The 27,868-nt window shown below is 51.6% G+C and overlaps 1 protein-coding gene across 1 annotated transcript; it reads left to right on the top strand.

The window, feature by feature from the left end:
* The first annotated feature begins 258 nt into the window (after nucleotides 1-258).
* Nucleotides 259-27,379, top strand: slc45a3 (solute carrier family 45 member 3). The gene is made up of 6 exons (XM_060061662.1): nucleotides 259-876; nucleotides 16,375-16,668; nucleotides 20,832-21,022; nucleotides 21,629-22,316; nucleotides 25,564-25,829; nucleotides 26,234-27,379. Exons 2-6 carry the CDS (start codon nucleotides 16,521-16,523, stop codon nucleotides 26,663-26,665), a joined length of 1,725 nt encoding a protein of 574 aa, XP_059917645.1. The 5' UTR covers nucleotides 259-876; nucleotides 16,375-16,520; the 3' UTR covers nucleotides 26,666-27,379.
* The last annotated feature ends 489 nt before the right edge of the window (nucleotides 27,380-27,868 follow it).

Genomic DNA, 27,868 nt, shown 5'->3' with positions numbered 1-27,868 from the left:
ATAAAGGCAGCGTGTGAGGAGGAACCGCTGTCCCGTAAAGTGCGTCTGAGTTCATGACCTCCCGAGTGTGAAACCCAACACCTTCCCCTCCTGTTGGAGCAATGATCGGTTCAAATGTAAAGATTTAGGACTGCCATATAATGGTTTTATTAAAAAAGGACCAACAAGCTAATTAGACCTAATTATGTAAATTAGTTATCATACAAATGTTAATGCTCTGTAAACAAACAATGATACATTTTTATCACTCCCATTTAATATATATACTGCAAATGTATTTAAACCGAGTCTATACAACAATTTTATGAAGATAGCATTTAGTTATCGAGCTTGACGTTATATTTTGTAGTCTTTATGACCACCTCGTCGACAGCGCGTCCCCACATTCCGCGCCGCGGCTGTCGCCTCTCCGTTCAGTTCAGCTTTCCGCCAAACGCCGAGAGAGGATTCTAAGTTGTAGCGTTATTCCGGTCTATCGCAACTCACATCCGATTAGCAGCGTACGCCAGTTAACAGTCCCCGGTGCTGTTAGAATAAGGACATAACTCGAATGAAGACCATAACGACCAGAAGATGATGTATGGCGTTTGACAACTAACTGGATACATTTATAATTGAACACGTAACGGAAACGGATTGCGCTCTACCAAAACGCCCGCCCTTTCTCTCGCTTCTCGTCGCTCAAACCAGAAGTCCCGCCCTCTCCCTCTCCAATATCGCTCATTTGGAGCATCCCTTCCAACGAGGTAACCGCCACCCCTCCTCCCGTCCCGTCCCGGGCGGACAGTCCTGCCTACAAGTAGTTGGCCAACAGCGGGTACACCGAGCAGAACCACCACGTCCCCGTCGCCTGGATCCCTTGAAGCCGATCACACGGTAGGTCTTCCGGGGTACTTCTCTCTAGTTTGCGGCTCTGTGTTGTAGTTGTGTGTTGCGGTTGTGTGTTGTGGTTCAGTGTGACGCTTGTGTTGTACTTGATGCCGTGCTGGCGTGTTTTCGGAGACGGACGGCCGAACTCAGAGCGACCGCGGGTCTTAAAACGTCTTGGATAGCTTTGTGAGGACGAGTCGTGTCCCTACATCGCTGTGTGTATCCCCACTCAACCCGCGCGTGCGTGCGTGCGTGTGTGTGTGACTACACGATGTGAAAGATAGTCGTGATACACTGAGCCACGTTAGACGTGTGTGTGTGTGTGTGTGTGTGTGTGTGTGTGTGTGTGTGTGTGTGTGTGTGTGTGTGTGTGTGTGTGTGTGTGTGTGTGTGTGTGTGTGTGTGTGTGTGTGTGTGTGTGTGTGTGTGTGTGTGTGTGTGTGTGTGTGTGTGTGTGTGTGTGTGTGTGTGTGTGTGCGCGCGCGCAACGTTAGTTGTGTCGTCTCTGAAATCAAAGCCCTCAGCGGAGGAAATGTTCCTCCTGTGAAGAGTTCTCCTGTGGGACGGCCCCCCGCTGTGCCGTGCGGTACTGGTCCTGCTCCACCAGTAGGGCAGCGCGGTGGGGACCCAGTCGCACTGGCTCCTGACATGTGTACGGGGGGAGGTGGGTCTCTGGAAGTTGGTCCAAACTCCTCAGGTCGCTGAACCCCCCTCCCACCAGAGAGACGAGATGGTGGTTTCTGGAGATCATCTCATTGGACTTCTTATTTTACCCCGTGCAAATCTCTTTTTTTATTATGTTGTTATGAAATTCGAAAAAATACACGACAAAGTATTGGTCGTCATTAGAAATGTTTTCAGATGTTTTCTCCAACTTTTAGATGAATACAAAATAACCAGCAAAGCTTTGAGTGCGCCAGTTCAGAGACAGTTCACCGCGCACAGACGCCTCACCAAGGTCCAGCAGTCCAAACCTCTCCTCTCAGCAGTGTGGCTCATTATGTTTTACCGGGAAATCGGATCCTCCAGAAAACTGTGTTCAGAGGGAAGAGGACCAGAGGTCAGAGGCTAAAGCACCCACCACAGAGGGACCTTTGATGCTCCACGGTCATGACTCTGGCCTCGCACAACGCACGCCTTCCTCCTCCGTCCCTCTGAAGTGGTATTCATCCACGCTGAATAATGCCTTGTCCCTCACTCTCTCTCTGTCTCTCTGTCGGTCTGTCTCTCTCTCTCTGTGTCTCGCTCTCTCTCGCTCGCTCTCTCTCGCTCTCTCTCTTCTCTCTTTCATTTATTTTACACGATCAATCCAAGTTTTGTCAATTCTAAACTGTAAGGACATTATTTCCGAGGACACAAGTAATTCTTTATGTGTGTTTCGTACATAAAAAAAAAAAAGGCCCACATGCTTATTTTTGTCCCTTCTCAGTTTCTGGGAACTGGTGTGTTTCTGCACCCTGAGTCCTGGGGTCTCTGACCCGTCGAAGGAGTTAGGAGTCAGCCTGCTTCCCCTCTCCAACACCCAGTGGTGGAGAGGGGAGGAGAGACCTCATTCACTAGTGGCTTTCCTCTGGTTTGGGATACGTCTCAGTGGAAATCGCAGAACTCCTCCACTGGCTTAGCGGTGGTTTGAGACGCTGCTGTGATGTCTCTGGTGTCTGCGTGTTCACGGTTTATATTGGCCCTGTGTGGAATATGCATGACGAGGCCTTCTGGTTAGGTTGAAACTCTGAATGCCTTTCCTCCCGGACCGGTTTTATCTGGTAAAGTAGACGTGTCTTATCTTAATAAGATATCATGTCTAATGTTGTCTAATTCTTCTTCTTAAAATGTCAGGATCTCTTCCACTATCATTCTTTGTCCTTCTTCAGTGTTCTCTGATTGGATATTTCATATGAAACAAAGTAACAAAGTTACTAGTTGATAGTTTGAATCTGGGGTAACGGCAACACCACACCGGAACGAACGGCGTCGCACCCAGATGGACTGTCTGAACGGGTAACCGGAGACACTCGTTCCCATGGAAACTAAGCAGCAGGGAGGGAGATGTTTTGTCGATTCGTTGTCTGGACGTACAAATGACATTCATGACTGGCCTGGACTATCTACCACCCACAAAACCGCCTGGATTAGTTGGATATCCGCTGTGCTGAGGACAGAACCAGACAGCCTCAGCCTCCTCCTCTTCACCCCCCTGGGTGCTCCAGGATTAACCGTGATGCTCGAGCTCGGTGTTGCCAGATCAGGCCAGATTCGCAGCAGCCAGGGTTGCCAGATTGGGTGGAAAATCCGTCCCAATCTGGCAACACTGCTGCCGGTAGATGGATAATAACGGTTCAAAGGGGAACCTGAGGGGTTCTGAAGCCGCCCCCCCCCAGAGCAGCAGTAAACCCCCCCCACCCCGGACTAGGGATGTTGAACCCCCTCTGTGGAACCAGTCTGGCTCACTGCCCATGGTGAGCTGCTCCGTGCCCCCCACCCCCCCCCCCCCTGCCCCAGTGGAGGTAGGGGGCTGGGGGTCAGGGTGTCCTCATCCTCCCCCTGGAGTCTGCTCACCAGACTACCAGATGTCTGGTCCCAGGCCGGGCTAATCTGCCTCCAGGCACCAAGCTCCTTATAGACCTTTAACTACAGTCACATGACGGAGGTCACATGACCGGGGTCACCTGACGGGCGGTCACATGACCGGAGTCACCTTCTGCTCCTCAGTCACTCAATCTGTCTGGACCGGCCGTCTGGGTGTCTCTCCCCCTCATACCTGTGTTCCTCCTCACCCCTGACCCCGACCCCTCCTCTGAGGAGCTGGATTAGGGTTCAGAGTGTACCCGGCGCGGTGTGTCTCCGCGGTAACCCGGTTGGCGTGGTCAGGGGGCGTGGTCAGAGGCCTCTCTGTGCTAAGCTGTGTCTTGTTTGCGGCATTGTTTCCTGGAGCCGCCGCGGGCCGGAACAATCCCCGGTATGCGGCCGTACAATGGCTCTCTCTCCGGGCCCTCAGAACAGGTTCAGCAGGACACTCTCAGTTCAGCAGAACACTCTCTCAGTTCAGCAGGACACTCTCAGTTCAGCAGAACACTCTCTCAGTTCAGCATGGCACTCTCAGTTCAGCAGGACACTCTCAGTTCAGCAGGACACTCTCAGTTCAGCAGGACACTCTCAGTTCAGCAGGACACTCTCAGTTCCACTCCTGCTGGGGCAGAGCTCTGATTGGTGAGGCTCGAAGGCCCATTGTCTGATTGGTCAGGTTGTCGGTCAGGTGAGCAGCACCGCTCTGAACAGGAGCCTCCAGGTGATGACAGGCAGCCAATAGTTGGAGAGCAATAAGGAGGAGAGCAGGAAGAGGGATCTCTAATGGGTCTCACACCGCCGCAAAATCGGAGCCGGTTCCGGGCTAGTTCGGAGCTAGAGCCAGTGTTTTGGTTTCACATCGCCAGAGAACCGGCTCCGGCCTGTAAAAACCGGTTCAACTCCAACCCCAGGATTGAGCTGGGCTAGAACGAGAACTGCCTTTACGCCAGGGGCAGGGGGCGGGGGCAGGGTTATCCTTACCTTCATAAACAGGAAGTCCAACGAAGACCGGCATTTTTAAAAACACCGAAATAAACAATGGACGTGAATCCGTGTATGGTTCGTTCTTTGAATATTCCGATTTAAAACAAAATCAGAAAAAACAATTAACAGTCGTCTTTTGGTTATTCTGATTTGGTTTCGAAACTGAAAAAGGGCAAAAGGAATAAAAAATCTGTATGTTTTTTTGATTTTATTTTAAATCGGAATATTCAAAGAACGAACCATACACGGATTGACGTGAAGACGAAATTATTGTTGTTGTGTTTGAAACTGGCGCGAGGGTTCTTCTTCTTATTGTACAGTTCCGGTGAAAGGCCTATCATTGGGTCAGATTAAAGAACATCACACTCACAGTTGTTTGGGGGGCGGTGGTAGTGGGGTGGAGGGGGTTAGGGTGTTGGTGGTGGTGGTGGTTGGTGGTTAGGGGGCGTTGGTGGTTAGGGTGTTGGTGGTGTTGGTTAGGTGGGGGTGGGAGTGGTGGTGGTGTCATTTGGCTGCATCATTTGTAATGGGAGTAAGGAGTGAGTGTTCCATTTATTTTAATGTTGGAATTAGGGATGCACCGATTGTGAAATTGTGGGCCGATACCGATGTTTAAAATAACAATTTGGCTGATACCGATGTTATTTATTCCCCTTTTCGTGCCAGGGAAACAAACCCTACCCCCCCACGCACGCACGCACGCAGACATGCACCCACGCACCTCGTATACACGCACACACAATGACACAGGGAGAGGCTTTTATGATTTGTATGAAATCAATCTGTTTATTTCAACAACTTTGCCATCAACATTCAACATCAAAATTATTTCAACGTGGGCTTAGGCAGATAGGCCTAAATGCGCCAAAAACAGATCGCTATTTATTTTACTAAACACAGCCTGCATGACGGTGAACTAGACACGTCTTAAGCATATGGAAACTATGGTCAAAAAAATAACTTCACACGGTGTGTCTTTTCACAATTTATTTGTTACCAGCATTCGTAGGTTGATCAACTGAGAAATACAGAAAAAGAGACTACAGGAAAAAATAAATAAGCCACCAGCGCGCACTTGTGGTAAATAAAGTTGAAAGAAAATGTCGGTCGTGTGGGAGTATTTCACTGTCTCGGAGAAAGATCAGCATATGCTGTTTGTAAGACATGTTCCAGTGACATTTCAAGAGGAGGAAGCCTCTGTTTTACCGGCGATGTTTGACGCCTCTTGTAGGGACAGTGGGGGGGTCACTATGAATCTGAGGGGGTCATATCCCCCCCGTCCCTAGTGCCATCTGCGCGTATGGTTATCTAGACCACTCTACTGAGGACTGAGAGAAGGTGGAGCTCAGAGAGCGTCGGGAGGTGATCTCCACCCTTACTGTTTGCTTGACCAAGGATTTGAATCTAGGTCAAACGTAACTGTTTCCTGTAGCTCCTCCCCTTACGGTCGGACGCTTTGCATACGATTTGACTCTGCCTCCGTTAGAAGTCACTCTGGACGAATGTGTTTCCAAACGGCGGAATGTAACAGAACAGGGGGGGGGACACGGTAGTCCTCTGTGGGCTCGGAGGGGCCGTTCTCCCATTTCTCTTCAGGCATCCGATCAGGCATCCGATCAGAGGCCTGAGGGGGCATGCGGTCCAGGACTGGGAGAACCGGACTGGAGGGGAACAGGGTTCCTCTGTGGAATGCAGACGATCAGGTCTGTGGCCCCCAGGTCCCAGCAGGGTGGGGGGGGGGGTCTGGTGTATGGGGGGCTCCGTGAGACTCGGAGGCACAAAGTGTTCCCCCGCCCCCCCGCAGAGGGGGGGTCGGAGGTCACCGCTGCTCCCCTGTAATAGAGCGACCGTAGCCAGCTGGGCCTGGGAACATGGCCGCCAATCCCCTAATGACGCCCCCCCCCCACACCTCAGCAATAAGATTAGACGACATCGACCCCGTTCACCACATCACAAACTGCTCTTCTGTTGGTTCGTCATTTGTTTTGATAAATTGTCACAATTAGCTTTTCCAGTCAAAGTGTGTGTGTGTGTGTGTGTGTGTGTGTGTGTGTGTGTGTGTGTGTGTGTGTGTGTGTGTGTGTGTGTGTGTGTGTGTGTGTGTGTGTGTGTGTGTGTGTGTGTGTGTGTGTGTGTGTGTTCCGTCGGGCCAAGGTGTTGGGGGTGCACCGGCTCGGAACCCACGGAAACAAGCGCACCCATCTGCTCATCTCCGTCTCAGCCCATTACTGCGAACTGTGAATGCACTCCGACGACACAGCGGACGCTGGGGGGGTAATAGCTGACACACCTGGGCTCACCTGAGTCACCTTGAGTTCCGGCCGATTGCAGTCGACTGCCAATGAATTAGCAGTATTTTGAAAAGGAAGGAAGTACCGTTGTACCTTTTGTGTCGGTTAAGCCTTTTCCTTTGTACTTCAAAACAATATCTGCAATATCTGGGAACGCAAAGGCGACACTGTGGTCAAGTCTCTCTCTCTGACTGTGTCCCCTAGTCTCTCTGTCCCCATGGCTTGTCTCTGTCTCGGTGTGTCCCCATGGCTTCTCTCTCTGTCTCTGTCTCTGTCTTCACCCCCCCCCCCCCACCCCCCATGGCTTGTATCTCTCCCTCCCCCACTCAGAAACGTGTAACTCTGCAGAATGCCACCTTGTGGTCATGACCGACTGAATGAATGGATGAATGTGGAGACGACGGATGCTAGAGTGAATGAGTGCGTTGCGTCGGGGGCGCTGCGGCGGGAGACGGGGGCGCTGCGGCGGGAGACGGGGGCGCTGCGGCGGGAGACGGGGGCGCTGCGGCGGGAGACGGGGGCCAGAGTATGTTGAAGGAGGATTCTGGTGTTGTGGTTTCTTTGAAGCGGGGGTGAACACATGACACCAGAGACGGGCTCTTTCATGTGGGCAGAAAGAGAAGCTGGGCGGGGCTTTGATACACGACGCCTCCGCGACCGCCATTCAGCCCGAATGAGGGAGGGAGCGGGGGGCAGGGGGGGCTTTGATGTCCCGTTCAGCCGCGCTATTGTCTGGTGACGACTGGTCGAGACACGGAGCTAGGGGGGCTAAGCCTGGGATGGCTCCCTGACACCCACACTCACTCACTCACTCACTCACTCACTCACTCACTCACTCACTCACTCACTCACTCACTCACTCACTCACTCACTCACTCACTCACTCACTCACACTATTTATGACCTGTCTCTCTACTGTTTATCCCCTACCTGTGAGTCCAGGCCCAGCTGGTGGGGTAAAGGGTAGGGAGGTTTGACCTCGGTTAGTCTTACGGCTTCTCCATCCAAAAACGGCAGCTCTGAGGCTGTGTACTGGGAGCAGGAGAGGAGGTGATGTTTGGTCCTGATTACACAGTGCTTGGCTTTCCAGAATCACAGGGTGTGGAGGGTGGGACTTTAGGGTTAGACTGTACGTGAGTAATCTGAAGGCTGACAACAGAACAGCTCAGGTCTGAGGGAACCTTCTCTGTCAAACTCGGCCAGCACTAGTAAGCAAAAGAAGGTTTCAAATCTGTTTAGACCGGCCGCTCGAGAAATGATTATTAAAAGCTCCTTCTGAAAGCTTCATCCACTTAGTGGAATAGTGTTCTTCGGTAGAAAATCCGTAACGAAACAGGTCTCTCTACCCCCAGGGTCTCCAACCCCCTGGGTCATTACCTGGGTCGCTACCCCCTCTCTCTATCCCCTGGGTCCCTACCCCCCTGGGTCCCTACCCCCCTGGGTCCCTACCCCCCTTGGTCTCTACCTGGGTCTCTCCCTGGATCTCTACCCCCTGAGTCTCTACCTGGGTCCCTACCTGAGTCTCTACCCCCTGGGTCTCTACGTGGGTCTCTACCCCCTGGGTCTCTACCTGGGTCGGTACCCCCTGGGTCTCTACCTGGGTCGGTACCCCCTTGGTCTCTACCTGGGTCGGTACCCCCTTGGTATCTACCTGGGTCTGTACCCCCCTGGGTCTCTACCAACTGGGTCTCCACCTGGGTCTCCACTCCATTCATTGGCCTCTACTTTTGGGCTGCATCTGTTCAATCAGTGAGTGCCATCGGCCGAAGTCACCAAAATACATGAGTGCCGTCTGATGTATTCTGGTGATGGTGATGTAATGACGTGTTGGACGATTTCCCATTAAGGGAACCTCCCCGGCCAGTCTGAGCCGGCCGTCCAGCACCCTTGTGGGTAGCTCTGTGTCTGAGAGGCGGCCACCAGCTGGCGCCCAGACCACTTCCTGTTTGACGGAAGAGGAACCCAGCTCAACCACGACTGTTTCCACGGTTTCCACGGTGACCCGGAGTTCAACCTGCTCCTTAACATCTGCTCCTCCGGGGTGGTGTGGACCATCACCAGCCCCCTGCTGATGAGAACCTCCAATCAGAGCCACCAGAAGAGCCCCCCCCCCCGGCTCCTCCTGGGCCCTCAGAGCCCACCTCCATCAATGGTCCTCTGTGGGGGAACCCGTGAGGCCTGTGTTGTGTTCTCCGTCATAATGGTGGCCTGTTCCATTCCAAGCAACGCAACTCGTGTCCTGCAGAAGACGAGGACACCGCGACAAGCGCTGTTAATCCGCTGCTTGTCCTCGCTGTGCACAGAGGGAACAGCCCTCTCCTTTCAACTGGCCGCGGTGTCTGAGGCGGTGTCTGTGTTGCCCCGACACGGAGCCCAACAATGCCTCTGTGTGTCGGCCGCCGAGCCCAGCCTCTCCATCACTGCTGCGGAGCCCAGGACCGGGACATGGGACCGGTGGTGGTCCACGGATGGGCCTCCTTACATCATGCCTCACTCACAACTTGACGTGAAAATTAAGTGAAGACGCTTAATGTTACACGTGGTACAACGTTAAGACCACAGCAGGAAGTGATGTCAGGAGGTGTTGAGACACAGGCTCTTTAAAACCAGCCCCAGTGGAAGCGGACTTTGAATGCTCTCATGACGTCTGTGATTGTTTGTTGTGAGCTGGACGTCCGGAACACTTGGCCCCGCCCCCTAAATCCTGTATTCCGAGCATCAGCGGCGCGTGTAAACGGGTGTGTCGGTCATATTTGCGTTGCACGTGTTTGCTTAAAGGTTAATGTGTAACGGGAGCGATTAATCGGCTGATCAGTGATCAATACTGAGGTGGACGTTTAGCTGATATGGGACCGACAGCTGCTCACTTGGTTACCATGGTGTTTATCTGCTCACCTGGTTACCATGTTTTCTATCTACTGGTTACATGGTGTCTATCTGCTGGTTACCACGGTGTCTATCTACTCACCTGGTCCCGGGTTCTGTTTGAGGAAAAGTCTTCTGGGTCTTCTGGTCGCGGGTTCTGTTTGAGGACTAGTTCTTCAACAAGAACGCTCAGCACCAGTCAGACCACTTCAATCTGAGGGGGATTTGAGGGAATGGATGATGATATTGTGTGTGTGTGTGTGTGTGTGTCTAGTAATGTTGGTGTGACAGGAACAGAACTATTGTTCTTAAACTGCTGTTAAATCTTAAAGCACAGATCTCCACTAATCTGGTTTGACGGGAGGTTCTGGGGGGGGGGGGGGGCTCAAAGTGGTAGAGCAAGGCGTTAACACTGCCAGGGTTAGGGGTTTGAGTCCCATTGATGGCATGGCAGACAGTTGGGGGGGGGGGGGGGGCTAGCTGGCTATGTTGGTAAGATACAAGGACTAGTGGCTTCCTTTGCATTTCTCTGTTCTGCTTCGAGAGAGCGCTCAGTATCGAGCTGCGTTATCAGGATCACTGACCCACAATGCACCACAGGCCCCTACCGGCTATTGTTACGCTCGATTGAACGCTCTATTGTTAACAATCTATTGTTGAGTTGTGTTAGCCCCGCCCATCTCTTGTTTAACACCCACACACTGACTGACACGTGTAAACACACAAACACACACACTCACACTCACACTCACACAATCCTGCCTCTCCTCTCCTTAATGACCTGTCTCTGCACTGTCTAGCCCCTACCTGCTCCTTAATGTGCCGTCTGTCAGGATATGGAGTCTCTGGGACCAGGTCATTAATAGTTATGTCTTAATGATTATTGGTAAGTATTGTGTACAGCAGAACCTGTAGCTGTGTGAGTGGTCGCTAGCGGCGCGCTACACACTTGAGATTGGGTCGTAGCCGGCACGGGTATTATTAGCCTCTCCAGAAATACGACAAGGAGGTCGGGTGATCTCCTGCCTATCTCTTTCTCTGTCTCCCTCGCCGTCTCTGTCTGTCTCTTGTCTTTGTCTGTCTAGCTCTAACTGTCTCTCTGTCTGTCTCGGTCTCTCTCTGTCTCTGTCTCTAGAGGGGGGGGGGTCTGGGGAGAGGGTGGTCGAGCTGGCCTGCCCACCAGCGCTTGCTGCATACAAGATAGCCCACTGTAGCCTTTAGATTGTAGCCTTTAGCCTGCAGATAGCCCACTGTAGCCTTTAGATTGTAGCCTTTAGCCTGCAGATAGCCCACTGTAGCCTTTAGATTGTAGCCTTTAGCCTGCAGATAGCCCCCTGTTGCCTTTAGCCTGTAGCCTTCAGCCCGTAGCTAGAACACTGCAGCCTGTAGCCTTAAGCCTGTAGATAGCACATTGTAGCCTGTAGCCTTTAGCCTGTAGCTAGAACACTGTAGCCTGTAGACTTTAGCCTGTAGCTAGCACACTGAGCCTGTAGCCCCGCCCCTCCCCTGTGTTAAATCAAAGCCTAATTGATCTTCCCACTCCTCCAGTGGATCCAGTTACTCTGCAGCACAATGCGCACAAAGCCTGTTGTGTTCCCAGGAGCCGGGTCTGAGTCATGTTGGGGGGGGGGGGGGGCCTGGGGGGGCTCAGCCGTCATCACAGAGCCGACCTGCCGGCTCAGTGAAGGGGTCTTCCGACACCCAGGAGGGCAGGGGTTCTCCCTGGCCCGCCCCCCCAGAGGGCTCTGAACCAGGGCTACGGTGGGTCTGTAGTGAGGTGAGGGGCCCAGAAGTGAGTTGGGCGTCCCAGTATAACATGAAGGAACGGGCAGACGGGTCTACAGGTCGATGTGGAGGAGAGCGGAGGACTTTTAGCACGGAACCGCAGGGGGCTGTGTGTGTGTGTGTGTGTGTGTGTGTGTGTGTGTGTGTGTGTGTGTGTGTGTGTGTGTGTGTGTGTGTGTGTGTGTGTGTGTGTGTGTGTGTGTGTGTGTGTGTGTGTGTGTGTGTGTGTGTGTTGGAGGTTTGGCGTGGAGCCAAATCAGATGGAAGTCGAGGCAGGCCTTCAGAGAGACGCCTAAAGGCTATCGGGGGGGGGGGGAGAGGTCAAAGGGCCTCGCGAGAATGAAGATTAGAGGGCAAGCTTTGAACACGCACGCATCCCCGCGCGCACACACACACACACACACGGAAGTCTGTTCTTCCAGGCCCACGCTGTCAGCCTGGTAGTGACATCATCAGAAAGGGACGCACTAGTTTATACATGTCCGGTATCGCAGGTGGAGGGTTAGGGTCTGTTGTAGTGAGCACACTAGACTACAGTAAACCACCATGGTGAGTACTATAGTGTACTGTAGAATAGTCACTATGGGAGGGGTGGTGGTGGGGGGGGTGGATTCTCCAACGGGGTCTGAAGGTCGTGGCACGGTCCTACAGCCCCTTGAGCAAAGTAGAACTGGAGGAAGAATGGCTAGCTCCTCTTGCCCAAGGGAACGTGGGCAGCGCTGAGAACACGACCCGCTGGCCGTGATCTCAGTCCATAACTCCCACCTGAGATGAGAAGAACGAGAGGAAGAATCCTCTCACTGGTTTACCAATCACAGCAAGACTAATTGAGAGCCCTACCTTACCTGTGTATCTCACACACACACACACACACACACACACACACACACACACACACACACACACACACACACACACACACACACACACACACACACACACACACACACAGTAGAGGCTGTGATTACCTGTGTATCTCATAGACTGACTGAGTTGTGCTCTGCTGTGAGCGGTGTGCCGACAGCCACCAGATGGGTCCCTGGCTCCTAGTGTAAATATAGACGCATGTTCCCGCTTCAGACGCGCTGTCCTCACGCCTCGGCAAGGCCGCCGCCGTGATGTCATGATTTAACGGGATTGGAGAGCCTCGTGGGGCTCTTTAGAAACCAAGAGCCAGCGACGTCCGTCCAACTGGGACGCCCTGGGACGTCCGGGGGGTTCTGCTGTGTTGATTAAAGCCCCACACCTCTTGATTGAGTGACTTCACAGCCAGTTTATTAAAGAAGACATTTCATACAGAGGTACCGAGTGCGGGGAGGAGTAACTCGTATCTATACATACCTCTTGTTAAGGGATTAACCCTTCCTAAATAACATCTATGAAGAACAATGAAGGGTTGCGTTTGTTGAAGTTTTAAATGGTCCGCGTGGCATTTTATGATGTGATGCTTGAGCAGGTAGGGGATTGATATTAAAGGTATGGTGAGGTATAGAGGTTAACAGATATAGGGGATTGATATTAAAGGTATGGTGAGGTATAGAGGTTAACAGATATAGGGGATTGATAGTCAAGGTATGGTGAGGTAGGGTTATCAGAAGTTAGGTGATTGATAGTCACGTATGTTGAGGTATACAAGTCAGCAGAAGATAGTTGATTGATAGTCAAGGTATGGTTATCAGCAGGTAGGTGATGGATAGTGGTAAAGGCTCTTATACAAGAGCATAATGTCCCCCTTATGAAGGTCCTGTATGCTCAACTGATTGAGAGAGGGATTAGAGCCGTCTGTCTAGAGAGCTCAAAGTGGTAGAGCTCAAGGGATTCACACTGACAGTTGGAAATAACCCTTTGGATAAAAGGGCCCTACTAGTTATGCACTGTTCATATTATATTGTCCTGGGGTTCATAACCTGATTCATAAGTACATCTGAACGAGGTTCTGTTCATACTGATGGTGGTAACTACGGAACCATGACGCCTGGGATGTTCTGGGAGGCTGTACGGAGAAGACGCGGTCAACAGCTGCGCCGTCAACAAGTCTTCTAGGGATAGCACTGGACATTCTTCTGCCCCAGCTGTTCGCAGATCCGATGATACGGTCTTGGGGCTGTGTAGTATCGGGGCTGTGTAGTATCGGGGCTGTGTAGTATCGGGGCTTTGTAGTATCGGGGCTGTGTAGTCCTGCAGTCCAGACTCTGGACCTCGCTACGGCGTTCTTATTCATTCAGTGACATCGTTTTATTTAGGCACCTCCTCAAAAAAACTGAATTCTGGAATTCCAGAGGATTCAATTCCAGATTCCTAAGATTGGGTAACTATATATATATATACTGTAATTTAGCATGAGCGTGTATCCTCGCAGCCTAATGTGTTGCACAGCAGGGTTAGAGTTGGACTTACATTTGATACCAAGTCCCTGTTCTGGAACCTGGAGGTCTTGTTGGTTCCTGGTGAGCGAACTTGAGTCGAGTTCAGGTCTAGGATTGAGCTTTTCAGACCTGCTTCTTAGACCTGATCCTTGGTCTACTGGACTCGCATCTCTGGTCAGCCTGCTGGTGAACTGCTGAGGTTCTGGTCCTGCACCAGAAAACCAGTTGAGGGATCTCTCAAACTTGGACATGAATTCCGGCTTGATTTGTTGGATTTGTTTTGGATCCTGAAGCGCTGAGCGTTTAATCGTGGCAGTGTGGTTGACTGAGCGTGGCAGGAGTCTGACTAATGTGTAGCAGCAGATGTTAAAACCAAACCCCTGTCAAACACTGGATATGTGACTAATCAGGGCATAAATTAATCACACTGGGAATATCAGTCTCCGTCTCCCCCTATCTCCCCTGAAGATCAGACCAAGGGCTATTAGGACCCGCTGTGCTCTGTAGTCTCGCTGAACGATGTGAACCGTACAGTCTGTTGATGAATAAGCTGATCTCTGAGGCAGCGTCTCGTCTCCCCGTCGGTGTTCTCAGTGTTTCAGCTCAAGGAGCACAATGGAACCAGACGATTGCAGCGTTCTCCGGCCGTCCGGACGTCTAGCCCCGGCTTGGGGGAGAGGTCCGGTCTGCTGTCCAGCTGCTGCGGGCTCCAGGGTGGAGGAACATCTGAGCCTCTGGTCCGTAGCGTCTGGCCTGGAGCCACTAAAGCCCAGGTGTCGTGACCTTTCATCGGCCCTTCTGGGGAACTTCAGCGAACTTTCATTGACCTTTTGTGGTGCCACAAAGTAAGCAGCTGTGTACACACAGTATACACGTATCAGGGGGTGGGGATGCAAACAATTAATCGATTATCGATTAATTGTCGATAAGAGATTACTCGATTAAAATAAATTACTTGCAATTAATCGCATTTTTAACCCGTAATTTTCCAACCATCCACGTGAGGGTGCGCTTGACGCCAGACGTACTTGACGCACACGCGGGAACACAAGCGGGAACACAAGCGAAGCAGAACAAGACAAACGAAAAGCGGGACACGATGAAGAGGGCAAAACGGAGTGCAGTATGGAGCCACTTTAAGTTGGTTAATGACGACAAATGACAAATGTACTTATTGTAAGTCGCTTTGGATAAAAGCGTCTGCTAAATGCCCTAAATGTAAATGTATTTTAAAGTACAACAACTAAACGACTTCGTTGAATTATCACCTAAATGTGTCACATTCAGAAGGAAATTCAGCTTCTCAGAAGAATTGCCGCTTATCAATTAATCGATCATCGATCGATAAGATGAAACAACTATCGATTAATGAATTACTCGATAATTTGCATCCCTAGGTGGGATGATTCAACATCTGGCCGAGCTCCTTGGGCAGTAGAACCGTTCCCTGGTGAAACTGCTCAGTCATCGAGGTGTTGTTTGTACTTCAGGGCTTCAGTCTCATTGGGCGTGTGGACCTTATTTATCTGTCGGCCATGTTGGTTGGTAGGGTCGGAACAACTTCTACAAACTTAATAGAACACTTAATAGAAGTTCTTGCTGCGACCTGGGTGGACCATTGGTTGACCTTTGAAGAGTTCTGATTCTAGAATGTTTATCCAACAGCAAGCTAATATGGCCGCCAGGTCAACGATGGCTATTGGCTCAAAATTCCCTTTTATCAAAGAGCTGGTCAGATGTCCAAGTGCTACATGATACATGATAGTTTCACCCTCTAGTGTTTTAGTGTCACACACCAACAGGATGTTCTAGAACGATGAAGGCCCCTTTATTGAGTAGTTAAAAGTGTCACCTTCCTCCTCCATCTTGGTAATGTTACTGCTAATGGGCACTGGAGACATTTAATCGATGAATCCTGATTGATTGTTTCTCGTGACCCTCTTCCACTAAACCTGGTAACTGTCGTCCACACATCGCTCGTCCATAACACGCAGCCCACTGTTGTTGTGGTTGTTGATCCTTCAACTTTTCTGCTGTTTGTTTGTTTGTTAATGCAGATAAACTATAGGCTTACATTGATTTGCTTGACATATAGTGTTGTTTTATCCAAGCTTTATTACAGCAATTTTATCTCAACGTGGAAACGTCCTTCAGTGTTTAAACCTCTTGTCTGTTGATACTGGGCTGAGGTCAGCAGCGATGCTGGGAGGAATTAGAAAATGGGTATTTTTTCTTCTCCTCCGTTTGGCCCTTCCTTCCTCTTAAAACCGCACGTTATGACTTTAACAATTTCCATGGCGACGCTACTGAGACCACGCTGGGGAAGTCCAGTGTTTTTTTGTAGTGCCAGTGCATAGTGTCCCCTAGTTACCTTTTTAAAATTTTATTTTTTGCATTCTTTTAACTCCTACAGTCATTGACTGTTTTGCCTTAGGCCATTTCTTTGTTTATTGCCTTAAAAACTTTATTGTGAAGCACTTTGGTGCGGCTCAGCCGTCTGTAAATGCGCTATAGAAAAAAAAATGGCCTTGACTTGACTTGACTGTGTGGTCGGACACCTTCAGAATGGATCGTAATGGGGCAACGATGGAATATGAATCTAAAAGCCTCCTCCTCCTCCTCCTCCTCCTCCTCCTCCTCCTCCTCAGATCCAGCATGCCGGTAGCAAGATGGATCCACCTGGTCAACTGAGACGACCTGGTGACACCGCTGCCCTCTCTCCCAGGTGGCTCCCCCGTCCACCCCACCCCCCCATCAGACTCCGCCCCCGGCCACGAGCGCCGGTCCGGTCAGGATGCCCGGATGGCGTTCCCGCTGGCGTCTGGTCCTGCTCAACGCGCTGACCTGCGGTCTGGAGATCTGCCTGGCAGCCGGCATCACCTACGCCCCCCCAATGCTGCTGGAGGCCGGCGTGCAGGAGAGATACATGACAATGGTCCTAGGTAGGTCCTCTAGACTAGACCAGTTCCTAGGTAGGTCCTCTAGACTAGACCAGTTCCTAGGTAGGTCCTCTAGACTAGACCATGTCCTCTAAGTCCTCTCTTCTAGACCTCAGTCCTCCTCTAGACCTCGGTCCTCACCTAGACCTGGTCCTAGGTCGGTCCTGGACCCAGACTAGTGACCCGCCCCTAGGGGTTGGGTGAAGTTCTCTCTGGCCGGGGAGCGAGGTCGCTCTTAAGGCTGCAGGACCGTGGGGATCGAACCTAGTGCCTTTCAGCTGTGAGACCTAACGACACACACACACACACACACACACACACACACACACTACACACCTACACACCTACACACACACACACACAAACACGCACACTTTGGTTGTTGTACTGGCACATCTTTAAGAGTTAATGGGAAAAGGGGTAGAAAGTTGTGTACTAGTGGGAGATAAATGTACTCGCATCCTCACAGGACTAGGGTTAAGTTATATAAAATAATTCTTTATTTCAGACCCCGGGGGATCTCTAAGGGGGTTAAGGTTTGTAAGTCATTGGTTATAGGCTAACCGAAGGGCATTGTGGGGCCGGAGGCAGACGGAGCAGACCCTCACAACACTCCGTCTGTTCTGAGAGATCGGCTTCCATCATCACCATCTCTCATTTATTATTTGCATGAAATTGACCGGAGCTGTTCCGACCAAATCCATCCGGTCTGCATTCCCAGTCCCAGACAGCGTTGTTCCGGAGGTAGAGGAGCCGTAGAGAAGACGACGAAGAGGGGCACATGACTCAAGTTATGTGAGGTATTTAAGGAATGTGCCCCCTGCCGCTGGTTCACAGTCTGACCCCAAGAGGTCTGGAGCATCTGCCCCATCAGGGGGTCTGGTTAATGAGACCAGGAGGAGTCCCTCTGGGCTGGACACGGGTTCTCCTCTCCTCTAGACCTCAGTCCTCTCCTCTAGACCTCAGTCCTCTCCTCTAGACCTCAGTCCTCTCCTCTAGACCTCAGTCCTCTCCTCTAGACCTCAGTCCTCTCCTTTAGACCTCAGTCCTCTCCTTTTAGACTTCAGTCCTCTCCTCTAGACCTCAGTCCTCTCCTCTAGACCTCAGTCCTCTCCTCTAGACCTCAGTCCTCTCCTCTAGACCTCAGTCCTCTCCTTTAGACCTCAGTCCTCTCCTTTAGACCTCAGTCCTCTCCTTTAGACCTCAGTCCTCTCCTCTAGACCTCAGTCCTCTCCTTTAGACCTCAGTCCTCCTCTAGACCTCAGTCCTCTCCTCTAGTCCTCAGTCCTCTCCTAGACCTCAGTCCTCTCCTCTAGACCTCAGTCCTCTCCTCTAGACCTCAGGCCTCTCCTCTAGACCTCAGTCCTCTCCTTTAGACCTCAGTGCTCCTCTAGACCTCAGTCCTCTCCTTTAGACCTCAGTCCTCTCCTCTAGACCTCAGCCTCTCCTCTAGACCTCAGTCCTCTCCTCTAGACCTCAGCCTCTCCTCTAGACCTCAGTCCTCTCCTCTAGACCCCAGTCCTCTCCTCTAGACCTCAGCCTCTCCTCTAGACCCCAGTCCTCTCTAGACCTCAGCCTCTCCTCTAGACCTCAGTCCTCTCCTTTAGACCTCAATCTCTCTTCTAGACCTCAGTCCTCTCCTCTAGACCTCAGCCTCCCCTTTAGACCTCAGTCCTCTCTTCTAGACGTCAGTCCTTTCCTCTAGACCTCAGTCCTCCCCTTTAGACCTCAGTCCTCTCCTCTAGACCTCAGTCCTCTCCTCTAGACCTCAGTCCTAGGGGTGAAGAGTACATTTTTGCCGCTTTTCCACCGCACATGTAGCTCGACTCGACACGACTCGACACGACACGACTCGACACGGTAGCAGCACGGGTGCTTTTCCACCGCAAATAGTACCTCCTGGACGTGGGCGGGGTCGGCTGCGCGAAAGGGCCGTGACGTATTTGTGTACGCGACGCAAACAACACATACGCAACCCACACATGGACAGAACCCACATAACAACAATGGAGGACATCGATCGCATTACTATTATTAGCTGGCATGTTGAAGAAGTTGGAGAAGTGGAACATGTTGGCTGCGGCGCTGCTATGGCTGTTACCAGCATGGTTGCCATGTCGCTCTCGTGACTTCGTCACACTCTCTGGCCAATCAGTCGCCGGCCGTCTGCCGACGTCACCTTTTAGCATCGGCTCAGCTCGCTTGGAACCTAGAGCGAGTAGGTACTAGAAAAAGCAGCCACTTCAGGTACCAGATACCATGGTACCGCGGTGGAAACGCAAAAAATGCGAGCTGAGTCGAGTCGTGTCGAGTCGTGTCGAGCTGGTACCATGCAGTGGAAAAGCGGCATTTGAGTGTTTTTTGTTAACGCGGTTCTTGTTAATTCTAAACGCTGGCTGTTCCCCCCTCAGCGACTGTGAAGAACCAACATGGCCACTGGGTGAATTATGTCCATACTTTGGGTTTCAGTTTGTTAACAGTTTGTCATCATAACGTGTGTGACAGAAATAGATTGCTTCCTGCGAGTTACATCGTGTGAACCTTCCCAACACGAAGAACAGGAAGACTTACAACTTTATACATTTTCATTTCAATTTAGAAGGGCCTCAGTTCAGTTCCTCTTTCTGTTTATTTTACTTCATTGCAAAGAGGAACTACCAGAGTCCGCTAGATTTTGGCCCTCCGACAGGCAGAAGGGCCTTTCTGCGGCTCATCATCATATTAATGTCTATAAAGGAAGGAGCAAAGGAGGAGCAAACGGCCCCCAGAGAGGATTAATGAATCAGGTTCAGAAGACGCGTCTCTCACCTGCTGGAGTATAGTTGAGGGAGGGAGGGAGACGGAGACGGGGCCCTGGGAAGATTAAAGCTGCAGCGGTGGCTTCTCGGATAGCGCGTCTGGTGGCTATCTCACTGCCATTAGCTGGCCCACCGGGCCTCAGTGGTTACTCTCCTTCTCCAGTGTCCTATCATGTTTCTCTCACCCTGCTCTCTCTCTCACACTCTCTCGCTCGCTCCCTCGCTCTCTTTGTCTCTCTCTGTCTCTGTGTGTGTGTGTGTGTGTGTGTGTGTGTGTGTGTGTGTGTGTGTGTGTGTGTGTGTGTGTGTGTGTGTGTGTGTGTGTGTGTGTGTGTGTGTGTGTGTGTGTGTGTGTGTGTGTGTGTGTGTGTGTGTCAGAGAGCAAGTGGTGGGAGGAGGCGATGACTTGTGTGATGTGTTTGTGGTCGTGCTCTGCTGTTCTCAGCCTGCCCACAGGGACTCCAGCATGAGTCCCACTCTGAGGGCTAACTCTCATGTGGTCCGTGTGAAACTGAGCTCAGAGATTTTGCCCAATTTCCTTTTTAATTAGAGGCGGACATCTGGGGGGAAGGAGAGATTACGGTAGATACGGTGTGTTTGAGGGACGGGGGCTGAGGTCTGGTGAAACTAGATTAGATAAGGGAACCCTTTTCTTAACACAGTTTACCCTGTCGAGGTATACCCTGTTTACTGTCGAGAAAGTTTACTGTATAGACGTTATAGGTGCTCAACACAATAAACATAAACCAACACACACCAGCACCCACTCCCATCCTACACTAACATGCGCTCCAACCCTCAGTGTTGTCGATGAGTCCGATAGATTATGAGCGGTCCTCCATGTTTCTGTTGAGATTTGAAAGTAAAGTTTAAATAGAGAATGGGGTGTGATTTGAATGTGCTCCATAACGACTGGCCCTGTGTTGGATTAGAGTCTTAACGAGTCTGGTTTAGAGTCCAAAACCAAAAAGGTTTAAACCAGTCCAAACCAACACAAAAGGTCTTTAGACCTCTGATCCCAGTGCGGCAATAAGGAGGTGATTGGGACACCCGGTACACGTGAGCCACTGCGTCTGAACCAGGATCAGGAGAGGAGGAGGGATGGCCTCCACAATGAGTGTCAGTGACGGGGGAGAGTCAGACAGGAAGGATGGACCTTACAGGATCAACAGATGGACCTTACAGATATCAATATGCAAACATATCAACCCCCTCTGCTCACCCTCTCCTCCATCACTCCGTGTGTGTGTGTGTGTGTGTGTGTGTGTGTGTGTGTGTGTGTGTGTGTGTGTGTGTGTGTGTGTGTGTGTGTGTGTGTGTGTGTGTGTGTGTGTGTGTGTGTGTGTGTGTGTGTGTGTGTGTGTGCAGGGGTCGGGCCGGTGCTGGGCCTGCTGTTCATCCCTCTGATTGGCTCTGCCAGCGACCAATGCAACAGCAGCTACGGGCGGCGCCGGCCGTTCCTGTGGCTCCTCTCCCTGGGGGTCCTGCTGGCGCTGCTCATCATCCCCCACGCTGACCTGCTGGCCGCCCGCCTGGCCTGGGGGAGCACCAACCTGCAGGTACGGGTCACCCCGGTCCGACCTGGTCCCAACCGGATCAACCCGGTCCCAACCGGTCCCCTTACTGGGAGTCCGAACACCAGAGTGCGTGCTCGGAAATATAGATTATATATTAATATTGATTTTATATGAATATAGATCGATTATATATAAATATAGATTATATATAAATATTGATTATATATAAATATAGATAGATTATATCTAAATATTGATTATATATAAATATAGATGGATTATATTGAAATATAGATTATATCGAAATATCGATTATTATATATAAATATGGATTATATCGATTATACATAAATATAGATTGATTATATAGATTAAATATAAATATATAAATGTAGATTATATAATGTATGAAACCATCGGTTTAAATGTAATCAAATCTATAGAATGTTAGAATAGGTTAGAATATATGTCTGTGTTTATGCGATGTATAGGATATATAGAATAAGGGACTTAATATGGGATTGAATAAGTGGGACTGGGGATAAGGGACTGAATAAGTGTATAGGCTGTATATAGAGTGAGGGACCGTGGGTATGTGACGTACATGCTGTATAAAGAGTAAGTGTTGACGTGAGCTCTCGGTCCCAGGTGGGGTTCCTGATCTTCGGCGTGGTGCTGCTGGACTTCTGCGGCCAGGTGTGCTTCACGCCGCTGGAGGCGCTGCTGTCGGACCTGTACCGCGACCAGGAGGACCTGGCCTTCTCCATGTTCTCCTTCATGGTGAGCCTGGGCGGCTGCGTGGGCTACCTGCTGCCCGCGCTGGACTGGAGCCGCGGCCTGCTGTCCGTGTACCTGGGGGGCCAGGCCGACTGCCTCTTCGCCATCCTCATCCTCATCTTCGTCTGCAGCGTGCTGGTCACCATGAAGGCGTCGGAGGAGCCGGCCTGCGCGGGGGGCGGGGCCGGCGCCGGGGCCGGGGGCGGGGGCGGGGCGGCGGAGGGGCTCCTGGAGGCCGGGGGGGGCAGGCCCCTGGAGGCGGGGCCTCGCGGGGGGCCCCCGCGGTCCTGCTGCTACGTGGTGAAGTGTAAGCTGCGGCTGCTGCGCTCGCTGCCGCTGCTGTGCTTGCTGCGGCCCTGCGTCGCCATGACGCCGGCGCTCTACCGCAGCTACTGCCACGTGCCGGCCGTGATGCGCCGGCTCTGCGCGGCGCAGCTCTGCAGCTGGGTGGCCGTCATGAGCTTCATCCTCTTCTACACCGACTTCGTGGGCGAGGGGCTGTACCAGGGGGAGCCCAGCGCGGCGCCCGGGACGGCCGCCCGCCTGAGATACGATGAAGGTAGGGGGAGAGAGGGAGAGACACACACACACACACACACACACACACACACACACACACACACACACACACACACACACACACACACACACACACACACACACACACACACACACACACACACACACACACACACACACACAGAGAGAGACAAAGACACACACACACACACAAATACACAGACTGACTGACAGACTGACTGACAGACAGACTGACAGACAGGCAGACAGACGGCGGGATGGACGGACGGACACAGATGGATACATTGAATACTTCGGCTTATTAGCTTACTGATATTTTGAGTTCTTTAACTCTTGGTGGCGCCTCAGACTTTTGATCAGCAGTAAGGAAGTGATCGAGCATCTGGTTCATCTGTGATGTTGGTGGGTCGTTGCCGCCATGTTTGACCCTGATCCAGTGTTGATCAGGCAGCCATTATCACTCCTCCTCCAGACCTTTCGACGACCAGTAGCCTGGGTCTTTGTCACACGTGAGAGGGAGGCTGATGACATTGGTGCTGTCCCAAACCTCATACTGCTCAGTTAAATACAGACTCTATGTCCTCGCACGTCCTCCCTTGAGTCCTCACACATTGCCTTCAGAACCAGTGTTCGAGGACAGCTGAATGTGAAGTTATGGGGGAAATAAAACCACTTCCTCATGAGCAGGGCCGTGGGCTGTGGGCCCCCCCTGGGCTGTGGGCCCCTAGAATCGTCATCACCTTTCACCCCTTTACGACGGCCCTGCTCATGAGCCTGAGAGTGACAGGGCAGTCAGAACAGGGCGGCCAAAACCGGTCTGGCTCATCTGAGTCCTTACTATTTATTATTGTGATCTATGTTTTTTCTGTGTGTGTTGTATTCCTTTAAGTGACTGTGTCTGTACTGGCCTCTACTAGACTCCACTGCCTCTGCCTCCTACTGTCTTTGCTGCACTTTACTGTCCTCTTATATTCTGCTGTCCTCGACTGCACTCTACTGACTCCTACTGGTCTCTACTGGTATCGAATTGCCTCTACTGGTCTTTATTGAACTCTACTGTCTTAACTGTCCTCTACTGTCTGCTGTCTTCTACTAGCCTCCACAGAAACCTACTAACTCTTACTGGCCTCTGCTGTCTTCTGCTGTCTTCTACTGTTCTCATCTGTTCTTTAATGTCCTCTACTGTGCTCTATAATGGCCTATTGTTGTAAACAGTTAGCACTCTCTGGCTAGCTCAGTGGAGTAGACCAAAAACAGTTAGCACTCTGCTAGCTCAGTGGAGTAGACCAAAACAGTTGGCACTCTGCTAGCTCAGTGGAGTAGACCAAAACAGTTGGCACTCTGCTAGCTCAGTGGAGTAGACCAAAACAGTTAGCACTCTTCTAGCTCAGTGGAGTAGACCCAAACAGTGAGCACTCTGCTAGCTCAGTGGAGTAGACCAAAACAGTTGGCACTCTGCTAGCTCAGTGGAGTAGACCAAAACAGTTAGCACTCTTCTAGGTCAGTGGAGTAGACCCAAACAGTGAGCACTCTGCTAGCTCAATGGAGTAGACCCAAACAGTGAGCACTCTGCTAGCTCAGTGGAGTAGACCCAAACAGTGAGCACTCTGCTAGCTCAGTGGAGTAGACCCAAACAGTGAGCACTCTGCTAGCTCAGTTGAGTAGACCCAAAGGGGTCATCTCTATGTTCCCCAGGTCCTATGTTCCCCGGGTGCAAAGAATTAGGGTCAGGTTTAGGGTTTTGGTTAGGGTTAGGGTAAGGGGTAACCCTAAACCTAACCCTGACCATAACCAATCGGAGGAGAGACATTGTAACCAATCACAGGCGAAAAAGGCGGTACTTGCCCCTGCCATCCTACGAATAAAAGATTTGCTCACAGGGTCCTATGTTCCCCGTTCACATACAAAGCAGAGAACATAGGACCCGGGGAACATGTGACCCGGGGAACATAGATACGCTCCCGACCCAAACAGTTAGCACGCTCATGCTAGCCCAGTGGAGTTGACCAAAACAGTTAGCACTCTGCTAGCTCAGTAGTCGCTAAACTCACTGGATATCTTTGTGTTGATTAACTCCAACAAAAAGTACCGCCAACTTTATCCCAGAGCCCATAATGCAGCCCTGTTCTACAGTACATCTACCTCTATTTACCAAGCTGTGCTTTGTGTACATTCCGCTTGACGCCTGCGTGTGGCAGAGCCAATGGCTTTGTGATTGGCTGTTCTTAGTGAACTAATGATAATATTAGTAAATACTCCTGATCCGAGGACATCTTGAGAGGATTAAACTGTCAACAGGGCTGGGAGCTGGAGGTGCCGACGTCAGAGTCATACTGTTACTGCCTCGCCTCACTCAGGGCGTGGAAGTCCTTGATGTCATGGCTTACTTTGAACTTGCTGTGTTTTATAGAACATTTCAGCAGATGTTTTCCACAAACAGAACCCTGCTCAGTACCGTAGCATGCAGAGTATCCTAGCATGCTAGGAACCTTCACACACATGTGGACCTCTTGAGAGGCAGGACCAACACTAGAACTAGATAGCAGAGGTTGTTCTGGATTGGACCCCAGAACCTCTGTGATGGGGTTGAACCTTGTTCCCTCCTGCTGTGAGGTTAGCGATGCTAACCACTGAGCCACCTACAGAATACTCTGAATCTGGGTGGTTTTTGTTAGGAACTATTATTTTAAATCCCTATTCTTTCTCCCTTGCATGTGAATCGACCAAAGACAATTTTACCTCCATCTCCCTGTCCTTATTGACCCAAGCTGTTGTGCTGGGGTCAAACACTTTGGTCCGCCCTAGTTGTTTTAAAACATGCTTCATTAATAAATGGACTAAACCTCAGCTTACATTTACATTTAGGGCATTTAGCAGACGCTTTTTTCCAAAGCGACTTACAACCATTCATACACACATCGACAGCGACCAGAGTCAACCATGCAAGGCGAAACCAGCTCGTCGGGAGCAGTTAAGGTGAGGTGCCTTGCTCAGGGACACTTCGTCACTAAGTTAGGAGGAGCCAGGGATCGAACTAGCAACCTTCCGGTTACCAGCCAACCCGCTCTACATCCTGAGCTAAGCCTACCGCCCGTTTCCCCTGCAGGCATCCGCATGGGCAGCCTGGGTCTGTTCCTCCACCTCCACTAAACCTCTGCCTCCCAGCAGTCCTCCACCTCCCCACCTCCACCTCCACCTCCACTAAACTTCTGCCTCCCAGCAGTCCTCCACCTCCCCACCTCCACTAAACCTCTGTCTCTCTGCAGGCATCCGCATGGGCAGCCTGGGTCTGTTCCTGCAGTGCGCCACCTCCACCTTCTTCTCGCTGGTGATGAGCCGGCTGGTGCGGCGGCTGGGCTCGCGCTGGGTCTACCTGAGCAGCATGGCGAGCTTCACGCTCTCCGCCGCCGTCATATGCGTCTCCAACAGCGTGCTGCTGGTCACGCTGATGTCGGCCCTCACGGGCTACGCCTACGCCACGCTGCAGACGCTGCCCTACACCCTCACCTGCCACTACCACAAGGAGAAGGAGGTGAGCCACGCCCGGCCGCTCAGAGGTCACCTGGAGTCTGCATAACCTCCCCCCTCACCCCCACACACACACCCTCTTGCACACTTATTGTATGTTGTACGTCCTGACACTTGAAAATAGAACTTTGCGTGGCATCTTATCCGAGCTGTCTCTGTTGTATACGGGGAATGGATTAACTTAGCGATTGTTAGTGCTTGGCACTTGGTTCTATGAACTTCCTTACCGATATATGGTTGTTTGTGTAACATGCTTTGGATAAAGGGGTCCCGTTGTGACGGGTCAGAGAGCAGAACGGTTCCCAGTTCCCGTTCTGAGCTCAGTCCCTCCCTAGTGTCAGTCCCTGGTTGTGTTTCAGTCCCCGGTTCCCCTGAGCGGTCCCTGACCCTCTGCTCTCTCTCTCCCAGCTCTACATGGCGAAGAGGAGCCCCAAGAGCGTCCACACGAACGGCGTGAAGCGGGACCCCCCCAACGGGACCGCCGGCTACGCGGAGGCGGGGCTTAACGGACACGCCTACTTCGGCCCGGGCGGCTCCGACTTCTACACCGGCCCGAGCGGCCAGAACGGCTCGTCCAAGGGTCCGGCCGGGCCGGGGGGGGCGGCGCCGGAGGAGACGGAGGGGGGCGGGGGCTTCGAGAAGCGCGGGGTGGGGCTGGACTTCGCCATCCTGGACAGCACCTTCCTGCTGTCGCAGGTGTTCCCCACGCTCTTCATGGGACTGATCGTGCAGCTGGTGCAGTCGGTCACCGCCTACATGGCGTGCTCCGTGGTGTTCGGCTGCCTGGCCGTCGGCCTGGCCAACCGCATCGTCTTCGAGCAGCGCGACCTCAAGACCTGAGGCCTGATGCCGCGGAGCCGGAGCCCTGGCCGACCCGGTGGACCCGTCTCTGCTCCTCCTGGGGTTCCACTTGACGCGCCCCCCCTGCCCCCGCCATGGGGCTGCCCCGTCAGCGAGGGCTTGGTTCAGTGCGTGTGTGTTTGTGTGTGTGGGAGACTGTGTGTATCTGCTCGCCAGCCTTTAACTGTGGGGGGGGTAGTCAACAGTCACTGTTTCCTCTGGTTTCCAAGGGGATGGACTGTCAGACCAACGCCCCCTAGTGGTGTCCTCACAGAATGAATCCTGCTGAATTCCATAGAAAATAGTTCTCAAAGAACGCCCCCTACTGGCGGATCTTAGTAGAAAATGTAGTTCTGTTGGAACGCCCCCTAGTGGCGTGTCACAGTAGAACGAGTAGTTCTCAAGGCAGCCTGCCCTTATCTCAAGGTACTTTGATGGTGTTTGCGGTGCCAGTAACCTTCATCTCTGCCCACCATCCTCTTCCTCAGGTACACACACACACACTTACTGTAAAAAGGAGACTGGACACATACGAAGTCTGCATGTCAGACACACACACACTCTCTCTCATAATATTATTTATAATTACCTCTCTCTCTCTCTCTCTCACTCTCTCACTCACACACACACACACACACACACACACACACACACACACACACACACACACACACACACACACACACACACACACACACACACACACACACACACGTGCAATAACACACTCATATACATATACTCTGTATGTTTTAAGATTTGTTTGGTTCTGAATTTTAACCATGTATCAACATATCACCACTCAATGTGCCATAGCAAGTTTAACACACGCTGGCTGACCCTGCCCCTCCATTTTGTGCTGGCTACCAGCAGCTTCACTGGAGTTCTCTGTCTGATAGAAACTCCACCAAAAGTGCACTTTGCCAATGAAACCAATCCACTCCTAAAAGATCTCCCCCTCACATCATAGAACCACGTCAGACCGTCTGTCCACACACTCGTCCCCCCAGCTCCTCGTTCGGTCTGTGTGACCTGCTGCTGTACATAGTGTGTTTACTCTTATTTATATCCCTATGGGAAGATCTGATGCAACCTGTGTGAGGTTATGGACTGACTTAGCATCTCGCTCTCAACACAATGCTCCCTCTACGGACATTGGTCTCAGGTTACTGCTTAGTGTCCTAACTCTACTACGACAATCGA

The sequence above is a fragment of the Gadus macrocephalus genome, chromosome 9 (assembly GCF_031168955.1).
Source record: "Gadus macrocephalus chromosome 9, ASM3116895v1".
Classification (NCBI taxonomy): domain Eukaryota; kingdom Metazoa; phylum Chordata; class Actinopteri; order Gadiformes; family Gadidae; genus Gadus; species Gadus macrocephalus.
This window is presented reverse-complemented; position numbering and strand designations above follow the sequence as displayed.

Coding starts and splice junctions, on each gene's coding strand:
- slc45a3 (XM_060061662.1), top strand. CDS start 16,521: ATGCCCGGATGGCGTTCCCGCTGGCGTCTGGTCCTGCTCAACGCGCTG. Junction 16,669..20,831: donor ATACATGACAATGGTCCTAG/GTAGGTCCTCTA, acceptor GTGTGTGTGCAG/GGGTCGGGCCGGTGCTGGGC. Junction 21,023..21,628: donor GGGGGAGCACCAACCTGCAG/GTACGGGTCACC, acceptor TCTCGGTCCCAG/GTGGGGTTCCTGATCTTCGG.